The 15,370-nt window shown below is 55.6% G+C and overlaps 1 protein-coding gene across 1 annotated transcript in view; it reads right to left on the bottom strand.

Annotated features, from left to right (window-relative positions):
* The window catches only part of GRID2IP (Grid2 interacting protein), a 38,494-nt gene extending 26,826 nt beyond the window's left edge, over positions 1-11,668 (bottom strand). Inside the window, exons 1-3 of the mRNA XM_074158744.1 lie at positions 11,357-11,668; positions 11,105-11,257; positions 8,066-8,220 (exon numbers count right to left, since the gene is read on the bottom strand). Coding sequence (XP_074014845.1) covers positions 8,066-8,220; positions 11,105-11,257; positions 11,357-11,668 — 620 coding nt within the window. The remainder of the gene's footprint in view (positions 1-8,065; positions 8,221-11,104; positions 11,258-11,356) is intronic.
* Positions 11,669-15,370: the final 3,702 nt, after the last annotated feature.

Genomic DNA, 15,370 nt, shown 5'->3' with positions numbered 1-15,370 from the left:
GGTGGGGAACCCCCCGGCAGGACCCTGTCTGCCAGTGCTCCCACCCCCAGCCCCTCGTCTCAGCTCTGGGGCTCACTTCGGCAGAGGATGTTTAGCACATCTCGGTCTTTGTCACACTCACAATTTTTAAACCCCCCAGGCGGGTCACCTGCAGCTCATCTCTGGACAGACAGTCCCATTTCTGCCCTCCCTGGGAGCTGCCTCCCTCGCCAGCCAAGCACTGTGAAGAACCACCTTTCGTGAAGGCGCACGTCCTGCGATGAGCACTGAGCTCATCTGGATTGTCCTATCCCAAGCTGGATGCTGAGATTCCCCAGTGCAGGATGTGTCCCCTCGAGCGGGGCAGTGGTGGTGGCTCCAGCCCCAGCAAGAGCAGGGGAAAGCAGCCCCAAGTTTGCTCAGAGCTCGTGCTCAGCTGGGGCCGGGAGCAAGGGGTCCCCGGTCCACACTCCATCACAGCCCCTGCACCACACAGCACCCTCAAACTCCCATCCTCACCACCCATCCCTTTGGTGGACTATAGTCACAGAGACAAAGCAAACCCAGACGTGCTCTTCCCGCCTCTCCCCATCCCCCTACCCCCCAATTTTTCATCCGAGCTTTGCTCAACTCCCCCCAACAGCTCACGCCACTGCTGCGGTGGGTGCAGAATGGTGGCAGAGCTGCACCAGTGCCTGGAGGCAGGGTCCCCCCAGCTCAGAGAGGCAGGAGAGACGTCGCGGGGATGTTCCCGGCACATCCAACGGCATGCACGCCGCGCAGAGGAACGGAGCGGAGAGACGTACCGAAAATGCCGAGAGAAACTCCGGTCCTTTCCCATTTGTCGGGGTGCGGTGGGAACAAAAGGGAGATGCTTCAGATCCTCATGCAGCTGAGTCTCAGCCTCGGCTCACGCCCACGACGCGGCCAGATCCAACAACCAAACCGCGCCAGCCGGTGCCCCCCTGCCACTTGGCACCCCCGCGGTGCGTGGGGACCACGGCCAGATGGGCCGGCAAACTCTACCTGGGCTGAGTCCCTGCCTCCCTTCTCCCTTGCCTCCCCGCCACGCTCTCAGTCCTGGGCAGACGTTTACCATCTACCAACTGCCTCCTTTTTTTATCAGTTGGGCTTTAGCGCCTGCTCTGCCCTCCCTGCTCCGGCTCTGCCCCGGCTCCCAGCCACGAAGCCTCTCGCTTTCCCTAAAAACTGCAGTCTCTGTAATTTCCAGCTGGAACAATCTCGTAACAGAAAGGAGGGCACGGCTCCGTGCCGAACTCCGGGGGGATGCCTCCCTGGTGCTAATTAGTTGACTTCTAAAGTGCTTCTGTTTAAATTACATGCCGCTTGTAATGAGTGAGAAACCTTAAAGGCAAACGGCATCGGCGGTGGGTGTGCGGCTGCTGGGCGCGCAGGTGGAGCCACCCGGGCTGGACCAGGACCAGGACCGGAGACATGGGCCCAAACCTCCCCCCCTGTGCCACAGAGCATCATTTACCCCCAGGGTAACACGGCAGCGCTTTGCATTAGGGATAGAAGATAAAAAAACCATCTTTAATTTAAATAACGCCATCCTTAAGCACAGCACTCGCGTTTGATGAAGAGGATGTGAAGCTTTCCAGAGCTGCCGACATCAGATACAATCTCCAAGTAGCAAAGGAAGGAAAAATGAAAAATGTACAGTTTAGCCCCAAAACAACTAGCAAACATCTGACCTTGAGTTTGTCAGTTGTGCAGAAAAACACATCCCAGGGTGGATAAAAACACTGAGCAACACTTGGATTATGTCTGGACTGTGCTGTGCAAACAGCTACGGGTCTGGAAAAGCACTTCTGCCCCAACAGTGTGCCACAATGCTAAAATTCACACACTCTTGGGAGAGAAAACTCTTGTATGACTTTACCCATATAAGAGGACCTCAATTTATGAACCTGTACAGATTCATTAAACCTCATTTACCGGCGTGCACGGGTAAGGGTGCCAGCAGCCCTGCACTGGTCTCCAGCCTGGCAGCACCGACAGCCACGGGGGGGACGTGGTGCCTCCGGACCCCCATGCTCGAGAGGGAATCACTCCAGCCTGGCAGTGAGCATGGACCTGTGATTTTCATGGGGGCTGTTATCCTGTTATCCCTGGTAATGGGAGGCTCTGTAATCACTCATCTGGCCGCAGATGTTTTGCAGATGTTACCATTGTTATCATTAAATAGGAATGAAGGCCCTTTTCCACCCGAGAGCTCAGACATGGTGGGATGCAGAGGCCATACACTGGGGCCAGGAGCACCTCGCAGCCCTTCCCAGGCCACCCCACTCATCCCTGGGGACAGCTCCAAACCTCCCAGCAGCTCTTGGGGAGGGTCACCTTCTCATGACACATCCCTGCACTGGCTCCAGTAACGACGGATGCATTATCTGCTGGTAAGATCCTCCCTTGAGCAGCATGGCAGCCTGTGCCCAGCTGGGGGTCACCACCCCCACCAAGTGCTGGGGCCTCTGGGGCTCTCACCTCTCCTGAACCCAATGTCAGATGCCGGGGACATGGAGAGCTTCAAATAAACCCCCAGAAAGTCTTTATCTGCATCCTCCATCCTGCCAGCATCACCTGGTGAGTATTGGGGTTGGCAGCCAGGTCGATGGGTGCAAACGGCTGCTGGTTGCAGCCCCAGTGTTGCAGACAGACCCTGAGACCCCCTGCGGCACCATGGGACCCTGCCTGCTGCTGCGCTGGGGAGACACAGGGCCACCAACAGTTCCCATGCTCCTGGTGCCCCACGTCAGCAACCCACACCACCCCTGAGGTATGGGGACTTGTGTCACCCCCTGCTTTTCGGAGCCGCAGGGAGCAGTCACCTCAGCCAAGGTGCTGCCCCCAACCTGCTTTCTGCTGGGAACACCAGGACAAACGCAGCTTCCCGCGTTTTCTTTAAGATACTGGAAAACACTTGGACCAAATAGCCACTTCCCAAAATAAAAGTTACCAGCCAGTGGTGGTGTGCAAGGGGGCCAGGCCAATCCAATCTGCATTACAGCTGTAGTTCCATTTGTCAAAAGAAATTAATCTCCTAACAGGAGATTTTGCACTGAGACATTTTGGCCATGACCTATTTGAACTCAGCTGATAATAAAGGAACTCCGCTCCCAATTGTTTTCACCGCTGGCACCTTTTTTTTCCTGCTGCCCTAATTCCCCTTTTTTGGGCAGTTGACCATATGTCCGGCTATCAGATTAGGGATTTTTTTTTTTTTTTTTTTTTTTTAACGGAAGCAAACGAGAGCTGCTTTCCCTCCATTATCGTCCTGACGTCCGGGTGGTTTGAGAGCGGGTCTGTCCGGACCGCGGGCGGGAGGACGGTGTCCGCCTGCAGTTTGAAGTGCTGCATCAGGCAGCAGCGGGAGCGATGCGGGTTTGGGGGAGGTCACCCATGCTGCAAGATGCATCGGCACCCAAGAGAGCTAGAGAGCACCCCCCAACCTTGCAGGAGTGGGTCTAGGAGGGGGGAGGAGGCAGGGAAGACAAGCAGGGAAGCAGCACAATCCATAATATATAAATCCCGATGGCTAAAATGAAATTTCTTATCCAGGGACAGTCACAGATGGCTGGAGTATTTTAATACGGGAACATGCCAAGCAATTTTATTGCCATGAAAAACAAGCTGAGACAAATAGATTGTGTTTGGAGCATTATTAAAATGAATGCAGTGGAATTTCTCCTGTAATAAGGGAACCCCTGATGGGCAGCGATTTTATCTTTGTCAGGGATCAAAAGTGACTGCAATCAGAGCGGCTCTTGCCTCGGCCCAGCCACCGCGGGCCGGCAGCTTCTGCTGCTCACTTTGGTTTTCCCCCAGGATCAGAGACTGCTTTGGAAGCAAACAGACCGTAACCAAAGCAGTGAAGTAACAAACTACCCCTAACTACTCTCCCTGCGGCAGAGTGAAGCACAACATGACTTAGAGGAGATCCACGACAACATATAGCAGTCTAAACAGCCCAAGAGTTACCATCTAACGAACTGATGCGGCCAGGGTGAGAGGCTGGATGTGCTCCGGAGCACACCCGCATCCTGCTATTTAAATCCAGGTTAATGGGATGATGTCCATGTAAGCATCAACACCGGTGTTTTCTGCACCAGCTTTTGGAACGCGGCAGGTCAGTGAGGAGGAGGGGATCTGCATTTCCATCGCTCCCCAATTCTACTGCAAACAGATGTTTGGGAGCTAAACGCCCCTGCCTGGAGCTGGTACAATGCTGACACGGGCACCCCTCAGCGCTGGGGGAACACACGGTGCAAAGGGAGACGGCAACCGGCATGGCAAGTGCCAAACCCCTATGCAACGCAGGTGAGGATCCCCCCTGCACCGCTCGGCTCAGAGGGGACCTCGGCCCCCCGAGTCTGGGGAAAAGCCGGCGGCTGCTGCACTCAAGTGCGGAGCTGGCACCATTCCTCTGCTGGAACCACAGCTCTGCCCTGGTTTGGAAACAGCTCAGAAATAAGAGCAGTGCTGAGAGGCGCACGCCCCTGGGACCCCGACCTGCCCAAAATAACCCGCTCCCCTCCCCACGCCGGTGCGAGGTGTGCACGGCCCCCACACAGGCACTCGGCACGGCCACGGGGAGCAGAGGAGTTAAACCCTGTGGCTCCCCCGGGACTAGACCCGGGCTTCGGCGTTTGCAGGTGATGGAGTGACACAAAATAAGAGATTTCCCTCTCCCCGGCAGAGCTGTGATGCCCGCGGAGTCCCTGACAAGAGCAGCCCCAATGCAATACAGATACTAAGAGTTAATTAACTTTTAGCACATCTCGTTTTTGCGGTGCCGGGGGTTGCTAGATTTGAGAATCAAGCTGCTTTAAACCCATTCCCCTCCCAGCCCCCTCGGCTCCGTTCGTTACTCACCCGAGACAGCTCATCTTTCCCCCTCACTGCCGTATTTCATCATTCTTGAGCAGAACTACAATTGTGCACTTTACTACACACACCAGCCATATGGGCAGGGGATGGGAGCGGGGAGGAACCGGCGCAGCACGTGCGTTATCCCTGCTATCCACAACCAAACGGATGAAGAAAATGTCAGCAAATTAAAATCTGCAGGAGCTTAATTCTGGGCAAATGGGATGAAATCCATTTGAGCTAAAAAGAAAAAAAAAAAAAAAAAAAACACAACAACAAAAAAAACCACCAACATTGGAAAAAGCCCAGCCTGAGGACAGACGGGAGGAGGAGAGGTGTCTGCAGCCCAGGGTCGATCCGTGTGCTGAGCCGGGGGGGTCTTGGGTTACGCTGCACCGCGGCACCTTGCAGGGAGTACATTAAAGCCCGGGGGGAGCCCTGGGAGGGGACAGGCAGGGGAGGGAGGACAGTCGGCAGCAGCCACGGCCCGAAAATAAATACAGCTGGTGCAGAGGGAAGATCCAATCAGGCCAGTGTGAGGGTCAGCGGCAGACGGGGACATACCAGCCGCCTGGCTCTGCATGGCAGGGGCCATGTGGTCACTCATGGCAGGCCACTGCCAACACACCCTGTGCCAGGGCTCAGCCAGCCTGCCGGGACCCGGGGCTGCCAGTGAGCATCAGAGACCCTCGTCTGCCTCACCCCCAGAGTCGCCCTCAGCATCCCTCCCCTCAAGATGGGCAGGACTGCGGGACTGACCCCCGCATTTTGGATGGAATGAGCCCTCAGGGACAGGGGACCCAGGTACAGCCTTGCCAGTATGCCCAGGCTGGCTGATGGGTACCTGCGTGGTCCTGAGCCCAACCTTGCACAGCTCCACGTGCCCAGAGCGGTGGTCCCGCAGGATGCTCTCTGGGGCAGCTCAGATGGGCTCCACTCCCCCAAATTGCACCAACACACACAGCTGCCCAGGAGTGGCTGCCCCGCACCCCAAGGATGGTGAGGCAGCCGCACCAGTACCCCATCCCCAGAGCCAGTGCCGGAGCTGGGACCTCTCCTTGCACGAATCCCCCCGCCACAGCCCTTGCCAGCCCCCAGGTGCCAGTCGGGGTGCAGACCCCAGACCCCTCCTCAACCAGCGACAGACCGAACCACCTCAAGCTGTGGGGAAATCACCCACATGGATTCACAGCACCCCCTAAATCCAGAGCACCCGGGAGCCGCTCACCACCTTTCAGCGAGTTATTAAAAGCATTAAAAGCTCTTGCTCAGCAGCAAACCCATCAGATGGGAGACCCCGGGATAAGCACCTCAAATCACACCCAGCAGCACACACAGAGCTGCCCCCACCTCCCCAGCGCCCCTGCAGCTGGGAAACCTGGTCTCCAAAGCACCTTTTTTTTTTTTTTTTAATGTATTTTCTTGACTTCATTTCATTAAGATTAGAGGGTAAATCTTTTCCCTAAGCTAAATATTTCATTTCCATTAAACCGAGATTAGCTGCCTGATTTCCGGCGCCTCTTACCCCAGCCCCGCTGTTAACCTTTCACACGGGGGCAACATGTTTGGCTGCATTATCGGGGGGCTGTAACACGGCGCTGCCCCATGGGCATGGGGTGAGCTCTGCACCACATGGGGGGGATGGCAGCACTGGGTACGGCCACACTGTCCTGCACTGGGATAAGGACATCCTAGGGGGAACCCGCTGTGCCCCCCGCAGAGGGGCTTGGGTCTGGAGGAAAATTTAGACACTTATTCAAATCCCCTCCGGTGAGGGGGGAAATATCGCCTCTAATACCCCAGGGATGAAGACAAAGGGTGTTTCTGGGGCTTTTGAGACATTCCCATGGACCTTTTTGGGGAAATGCTTTTTCCTGAACTGTGGGTGCTGGGTTTTTTTTGATTGGGACTAGTTTTGGGTGATAGCTGAGGCAGGGCTCGGTGCCGTCTGCCTCTGCCCTGAGTCCCAGGCATTTGCCTGTCAAGACCCCCCGCCAGGACGTTCAGGGGGGACAGGACCACTGCAACAGGGGCAGGACAGCCTGGACCTGGGCACCCAGACAAGGTGTCTGCCGGGGAGGCGATGGTCCCCTCCACATCACAGCTCTGCAGGGGTCTGTGCCTGTCCCCACTCAGGTATGGGGGGCCCTGGGGTGGCCCACGTGCCACCATGGCAAAGCAGGGGGACGCTGCATGGCAAGGACCAGCAACCCGCTCTCCCCATCCTCCCCACTGCAGGATCTGCGTGGTGGAGACCCCAGCACAGGGACGTTGTTATGGTAACTGTAATATCTTGCAATTCCACTGATTAAAGCAGGAATTGGAAAGCCGGGCCCAGAGTGGGGGCCAGATGGAGACCTGATTCCCTAATGGCCATCGTCTCAGCCTGGCCGTAATCCCCACCACGTGTCCATGCACCGGCACTGGCATCGTCCCGCAGTGCCAGCCCGTGCTGCAAGAAGAGCAGCGGACCGGCTGCACCGGCTGCACACCCGTGGCATGGCTACTCTGCTGGGGGCTCAGGAGGTGCCAGGGACCCCAAGCCCAAGCAGAGGATTGCCAGAGCATCCCAGGATCTGTGGCCATGGCCCTGGCACCCCAGGATTCTGCAGGCAGTGCTGTCCTGGAGGCGGCCCATGGACCAGACAGAGACACACCCCCCCCCAGCCACCCCTGCTGCTGGAGCTGCTGCCGGAGCTGCTGCCAGCCCTGGCCAACCCCTCGCCCACCCCCAGCTCTCGCCTTGCAGAGCTTGGTTCATTTTCTAGCCAGGCTCTTAGAGAATCACCAGCCATTCTGCAGCTAATCCCATCTCCCTTCAAAACGCCGGTTAGAAACGGGAGCCACATCCTGCACTGCAGGCAGAGGTGGTGGCTCCATGGGGCTGGTGACCACTGGTGACCACCCTACAAGGACAGGGATGACTGGATGTTGATGCAGTGCTGGCCGCTGAGCAGCTGCAGGTCCCCCTGTCCCAGCCCAGGCAGGACAGTCACACAGGGATGCCGGGCTGAGACCCCACCAAGCTCCGCTCAGCTGCCCCTTGGAGAGGGGGGTCTGGCTGTGCCGGCATCTTCCCTGCAGGACCCTCCTGACCCTCCTGCACTCCTCAGCCCTGCACACTCATCACCGCTGGGCAGATGGGTACCCGTGGTTTAATGACCAGCACGGCAGCATGGAGGTTGGTGGCACCCTGTACCTGATGTTGTCAATCAGATGCTGGTGGGACTCCTGGGTGAGGACCATGCAGAGGGCATAAGCCAAATACTCCACCTTCCTCTCTGCCGCGTACTGCTTCAGGACAGTGAAGACCTTCTCCTTCACCTCTGGCTGGTCACCGAGGATGTCATCCACCTGCAGCGCGTGAGACAGGAGAGAAGAAGGAAGGGACATTGAGCAGCAGGGCAGGTTACCGTGCGTACGGAGGCACTGATGGTGCAGAAAACGTGTCCGTCTCGTTGCAGCACCTGGTCAGCCAAGGAGGAGGGAATCCACACAGGAAGAAAAGCGAAACTTCAGTCATCAGCCCATCACACAGCACTGCTGGGGCTTCACACACGTCCCTGGCATCGCTGTTCGGTGTGTTATAAACATTGCACTGGAAACACGAGTGTGACAGCAAACCCAAAACTCTGCCAGGTCACAAGTGTCCCTGCAGGAGAGGCTCTGGCATGGCTGGGTGGGGAGCTGGAGTCTACCTGACAGAGGACACCATGATGGGCTTTTGGAGGTATTTAAGCCTCTAATCACGCCCTGATCCTGCCGGGCAGCACTGCCCTGCCATTAACTCCAGGAGGTTGCAGGGAAGTGGGGAGAGGGAGCACAAACATGAGCTCCAGCCCTGGAAACAGCATCAACAACTCCCAGCCGCTGTCCTGTCCTCTCCACCTGTGACATCATGACAGGCAGAGTAATTAGCTAATTACCATCCAGCCAATTACCCTGCATGGTACCCTCCTTATTAGTCTCTTCCCAGGCCAGGGGGGCTGTCTCTTGTCCTGGGGCTGTGTTGGGTAGTGGGTGCTGCTGCTGCTGCCTTGCCCCCAGCCTGGGCTGGGTGCAGCAAATACATGCGGGATGCAGAAAACTCCTTGTGACCACCCTGCAGTCCCTTCGTGCTTGGCTTTTCCTGCAAGGTGATGGTTTTGTGCTGACAGTAGGTTTAACTGCTTCCCTCCAGCTCTGCAGGCACAGGGGGAAGCAGCAGCATGTGAAGCCCCTTGCCCTTCCCTGATGCATGGGGGGGGTGTGTGCAGGGCTGTGTCCGTGCACCCCCGCGCACCCCCGCAGCAGCACTGTGAGGGAGCTGGCAGGCATTGCCCAGCCAAGCCCCCAGGGAAGGGGAAGAGCTTCTCCTTCCAGGGAAGGGGAAAAGCTGTTTCCTCCAGGTGCTCGTCCCACTTGGCAGCTCCCCGGGGAGGGCTGTTGCCTGTGCTGCGACCCCCCAGCACAACCCTCCAGGTGCTGCTGGGTTTGCGCAGCCGCCCTGCGAGCGCTGCGGGGGCTCCCAGCAGCAGCAGCGCTTCAAGGTTACTGAATCTGGGGCAGCCGAGGCAGCTGCATCCCCTGGGGCAGGCTCGCATGCTTTTCAGTCCCGAGGTCCAGCACAGGAATGACAAAGACCGTGGTGTTCCTGGTGGGCTGAATCCCAGGACGCTGCTGTTAAATTTTTGCCTGAGCTGAGAGTGGTGGGTGAGAATGGGGGGTGCTGCCACCTCTCATGCCGGTGCAGTCTCCAGCTTTTCCCTGAGTGTGCAGAGGAGAAGAGGTGATGTTGACCTGGAACCAAGACCTTGAATACCTTCAGCATTTTCAGTGATAGCCCCGGGCTGCCAGGATGCTTGACACACAGAGCCTGGCTCCAGCCCTGACCATGCTGCCACTGGTCTGTCTTCCAGGCGAGTGTGATTCCAACAGAGATTTGGCTCTGCCAAATGAATGAGGGTGGGAAAAGCCTCCATACCTCAAGTTTGCGAGCATCCTGCAGGCAGTGCACGCACAAAATGCAAGCCACCGTCACCCCTCCGACCTCTCAGCCTTGTGGTAGGTGGGCAGGAGTGCCTGGGTGCTTGCAGCACCGGCACCAGCAGCACCTACCAGAGCCAAGCTCCTAGGTAAACGAGAGGGTAAAGCACCCCACTAGATCTTATTATTTTCTGCATCATGTAAGAAAAATGAAGCCACTTAAAACATCTGCGCCGTTAACTCTCTCTAGAGAGGTGTTTGCCAGCTGAGCTGCGCTCCATCTCCCAGGAGCCAGTGGCACTCCTGCCATGCAAACCTGCTTCTGCCAGGGCTGTGGTGGGTGGTTTTGCTGGGCAGGGAAGGGAGGTGGCAGAGGTGCTGCTGCGGATGCTCGTGGCATCACGACCAGCTCGCTCACTTCAAAAGTGCTCTCCTGTGGCCATCCAGGAAACGTTTACATGGTTTAATGTGACTTCACGAGATGGAGGCAGCGTGGAACAACCTCTCATCCTCTTGTTAATCTCCTGTAATCAGCAGGTATCTGTTTCACTTGCGATGCTCTGCATTATGAATCCAAACCTCAGTGCATATTTGTGAATCTTTAATGTAGAAGCTGACTGAGGGGATTCGGCTGATACCCACGAATCTCTTTATGAAGGTCTTGTTCCTTTATTAGCTCAGGATCAAAAAAACCACAAGCCTGGTTATTTTCATAACAGTATTTTAAAAGGCTACTTTGAAATGGAAATTAGAAAGATTAAAAAAACAACCATGATCAAATTTATAATTAGCACGAGGCGATGTGTTTGGTAAACTACCCACTAGGCAGCCTTCAGGAACACAATGAAGATGTAATCACATTGATGTTTTCCCTTTGCGGTGAAATAGGAGCTAAAATGTCTGTGGGATGACAGGCTCAAACTTTGAAGGGACGCCCAGACGCGCAGGAGGGAGAGATCTGCCCCATGGGTTTCCACACACTCTTGTAGCGCAAAGGAACAAGTACTTGGGGTCATTCCCTTGGGGATTTCCAAGGTCTTTGCAGCATCTATCTATTCTCCCAGTAATTGATAATTACTGAGAGATAGATACTGGTCTGATAGACCCTTTTCTCGAGCACTGAAGCCTCAAGCCTGCACCCCAGCCCTGTGACCAAGCCAGGAGCAACCCCCTCATCCGAGAGCACCGCAAAGGCTGAATGCAGCATACTCCAAACCGCTCGTGGCAGGGGGTGCAGAGAGCCCTGCACGCTCACCCCAAGCCCCGGGCTTACCTTTTTGCTGAATTCCTGTGCTTTTTGCTTCCTCTCCTGGTGCACGGCATCGGCGCTGGGGACGGGGTCCCGCATGCCAACCCCACACTGCGGCCGCAGCAGCCCCAGCCGCAGGGACCGCCCGTGGCAGGACCCCACCAAGGTGGCCACCGCCTCCTGCAGCATCACCGGCATCCCGTTGACTTCCAACACGTAATCCCCTGGCTCGATCCCGCAGGCAGCAGCAGGCAAGTCCGGGCTGACACTGGCCACTTGTGGGGGGCTGCCACTCGCCAGCTCGAAGCCGAAGCATCCCCGGGGACCGGGAGGGATGTCAACGTGCTGTAGGCGGGAGACCACCCCGATGCTGGGGGGCACGTTGCTGCAGCGCCTGGCCAGCCCCAGCAGAGCCTCACAGCCCAGGGAGGAGACAGGCTGCCCCTCAATCTCCAGCACCTCGTCGCCTGGCCGCAGCCCCGCCACCGCTGCGCTGCTGCCCTCCTGCACCCAGAGGATGTAGCACGGACCAGTCCCACTTATCTTGAACCCAAAGGACTCAGGCCAGCCTTGGTTGGTTGCCGGCATGGCTGCAACTGGAAAAGAAGTGGGGAGGGGGGAGAAAAGGAGTTGTGGTGTGTTTTCCATCCCTAACGTTAGCTTCTGTAGATGCCACATGGATCCCGTTGGGCGTGGGGGCTCTAGTCTGTGCTGTGCTCCCCCACAGCGGGAAGAGATGCCCCAAGAATGACACTTTTCCTCTATATTTCCCTAAAAATATAGCTTTTATTCTTCTATCATCAGGCTGCTGGCAGTGCCAGCGCCATTAGCAGTGAGGGAGCTGCTTTGGCTGGAAACACTTGCCACCTGTCCATGGCCTCACTCAGCCCTTGTCTCACCCATCGGTGGCATTTACCTACCCCCCCCCCTCCTCCCAGAACGGTGCGTTCAGGCACTTGCTTGTATTTATTTGTCTAGCAAAATGATTATTTCATTTCCCTGAATGATTTCTCAAAATGATTATTTCACTTCATGTCACGTTAATGAACAGATCATCCAATGACTTAACACAGCCTTATTTTGACTAACTCTTCTCAATACTCAGTATTCTAGCAGTTTGCAACTGCAAAATTCATTAGAATTTGCCAGATCCTCTCAGCTCTCCTGTGACTATTTCTTTGTGCCCTCCCTGTCCTGTGTATTAACCTGACCACAGCATCCCGAAATACAAAGATGAGGACTTTCAAAGGGACTTGTGTGTGAGTCATTTGAAGGGTTAGGACTCGCTCCAAGGATGCTCAAGGAGAAATCGGGCACATCAGCCCTAAACATCTGCAGAAGTCGTCTTTGCCCAAGGTAAATCAGACCAGCTGATCTCTGCGGCTCACTTGGATGCCCTTTCGATGCCGCTGATGTGTAAGTGCCTGCATTGTCCGCTGACACTTGCTAAATTTATTTGCGTGTAGCTTTTCTCTTCATTTGATCTCAGCTGTCTGTGAAGATGCTCTTTACTCCCATGTTTATTCCATCTGTGCTACTCAACACATTAAGCATTCACAAAAATGAAACACAGACTGGTTTACCTGGGCAAATTACCTTATAGAGACTACAAGGACTCAGCTCAAAAAAAACCAAAACATCCTCACGAATGCACCTGGACTTTTGTGCTCTTCAGACCAAAAGGTGCGAAGCACAGGCACCGGCACAGAGCCCAGCAGGAGCCTTTAGCTGGCTCCTGGTTTGTGTCCCCAACTGGCTGCTCCCCCCTCTGCCTGGGCAGCCCAGCAGGTCCCAGTTCACTCCAGTCCGTGCTCCTGCCAGCACAACAAAGGCATCCCTTCACACCTCCACCTCACCGCTGTTGGGGTGGTTCTGACTGTGATCTGAATGACGGAAAGACATTTATTCTGCTCCTTTGAGAGCTGGGAAATCTTGGTCAAAATTCAGCAGCACTGAAAACATTGCTTAATACCCTATTATAGGCCAGGGAGATGAAAGGAACTCTTCTCATGTCCATTTTCAGCACAGATAATACGGACCAGCTTGCTCTGAGGGCAGAATCGTGAGCCTGGGCAGGGAACACAGCATTACCACGGAAATCTGTATTAATAACCTGAGCCAGCTCTGCTGTTGCAAACAGCCACTCAAGGCCGTATTACAGAGGGCACTAGAAGTGCTGCCTTCATAAGGAAATATTAAAAAGGACCAAGCAATATGCTGTCACTAACATTACAAGTGCAATAATCTTGTCCTCCTTTGTACAGCAGTGCTGATTAAAATACCACATAGAAATCAAGGATGATTATTATTATTATTATTGTTATTATTATTTAAAGAGGAAACAAAGCTACTGCCAATGTTAACAGGTCAAGGACCAGAGGGGAAGCGTTGAGAGTGAAGCACAGGGACAAGTGAAATCCATTGGTGAGGAAACACCAGGACACCCCTGGGGCTGCGGAGCACAGGCTTTAAAGGCTCCAGCAAGAGCCCAGTAAGCACTGGAACAGCCCCAGTGCTACTGCTCTGGGCTGAGCTCCGTGGCAAAGCTGGGCAGAACAGCAACCATCACCTTGCTGCGGGCAGCTGCATCACCCCCATCCACCTCTACACCCTACGGCTCAAGCACTTACAGAAGTCGGCAGCCATCCAAGCCAGCCTGGCGGGATCTCACTGGGGACAGGTTTGTCCTGCTATGGGGTCAAAGCTTTCTCGGTTCTCCTCCATTGCCCCTGGAAGCGCATCCCACCTACCCGCCGGGCTCCTTGGGGCATCTCCCCTGCTCCTGCGTCCTTGCTGCAGCTCCCGGGATGCTGGGGACACAGCCCTCGCCTGTAACGCCGGTCCAGGGGTGGGTGACACGGCTGCTGTGCTCTGGTGCTGGGGCAGAGCCGGGGCAGCCCCTCTGGCAGGGGGTGGCTGTCCCTTCCCGGGCTTCTTACTTGAGCCCTGCACCCTTCCAGCCCCTCTGAGTCAGCGCCAGGCATGCAGAAAGGTCTTTCTTGCCTTTTCCTCTCCTAATTAACTTTATTTCCATTGCACAGAAGCGCGGACAGACTAATTGCCGTGCCGGTCCTGGCTGAGTCTGGTGCTGACCTGAGCCTGCAGATCTGGGGGGAATTAGGAGCTGGAAGGAGGTAAAACAGATTAGCTCCCGTGGAGGGAAATCTCTCATCCCCACAGGCAAATGCAAAGAGACGGCGCTTTGCAAAGCAGCAGAGACACAGCACGCTGTCGCTGCTCCCCAACGGCAGCTGGGCGTGCTGAGACCTCACTGGCCCCACCACTGGCGATTTGGGTGGGAAACCAGAGATTTTGGGAGTATGTGTCTGCCAAACAAAGCGTGATTTGCTGCAGAGATTTGGGGGCCTGGACCAACTTCTGCGGGGCTCGGCAGGAGAGCTGTCCCCAAGCCAGGCTGCTCCTCACAGCGGGGAGCTGTTGAGAGAGTCCTGCAGCAGAGACCCCCATGCTGGCACTGACTGTTCGTTAAGCTGCTATTTCTGATTTTCTCCTCTGCTTTCTCAGCACTTAGAGATCCCAGGGTTTAGCACACTAAGAGGGTTTAGGGTATTACACGTCCTGCTGCGACACCAGCAGGAGGGGCCGTCTGCATCCCATCACAGACTATGCAGTAATCCGGTCTTCCCTTGGAACTGGTGCGGGGTGAGCAGTCGGCAGCGTTGGGCTGGATGGGAAACAACCTCCCCAGGAAACCTGGGAGACTTGACATGGGATGGGGTAAAGCCTTATGGAGGAGAGCTGCAGGAACCTGCTCTGCCCAACCTTCACTGCACAATACGGTGAAAGGTCTTCCTCTTGCTCGTGCCCTTCCCGTTCCTACATGTCACTGCTGCGAGGGACTCGAGATGCCCTCCTCCTCCTGTCCTCTCCCGCTCTGGTGTCAGTGATGCTCTGCTGGAGATGGGACATGGCTCCTTTCTCGTAGGTTCTGCACAAACACCAATCTCCCCCTCAGCAGCTGAGGTCCGTGGGGGTGCGGTGGGGGGAGCGTGCACTGCCCTCCCCTGTTGACACAGAAATGCACGCATCTTCCTAGAAACCACCTGGGGATCTTCTTCACTATTCACTGCCCAAACAGGCAGACAAATAAACTGCAATGGGTATTCTTTCTTTTTTCTTTTTTTTTCCTTTTATTTTTTTCAGCAAGTGAAGCAACTGCTTCTTTTCCCTCCATTTTTAAGTGACTTGAGTTCTTTAAAACACTGGCAGTGAATTTTAACCCCAGCAAGAAATTAGTTAAGGGATTCCAAGCTAATGAAAAGATTGTTT

The sequence above is a fragment of the Numenius arquata genome, chromosome 14 (assembly GCF_964106895.1).
Source record: "Numenius arquata chromosome 14, bNumArq3.hap1.1, whole genome shotgun sequence".
NCBI lineage: Eukaryota > Metazoa > Chordata > Aves > Charadriiformes > Scolopacidae > Numenius > Numenius arquata.
The sequence above is the reverse complement of the archived record's forward strand: the minus strand, read 5'-3'. Positions and strand labels throughout refer to the sequence as shown.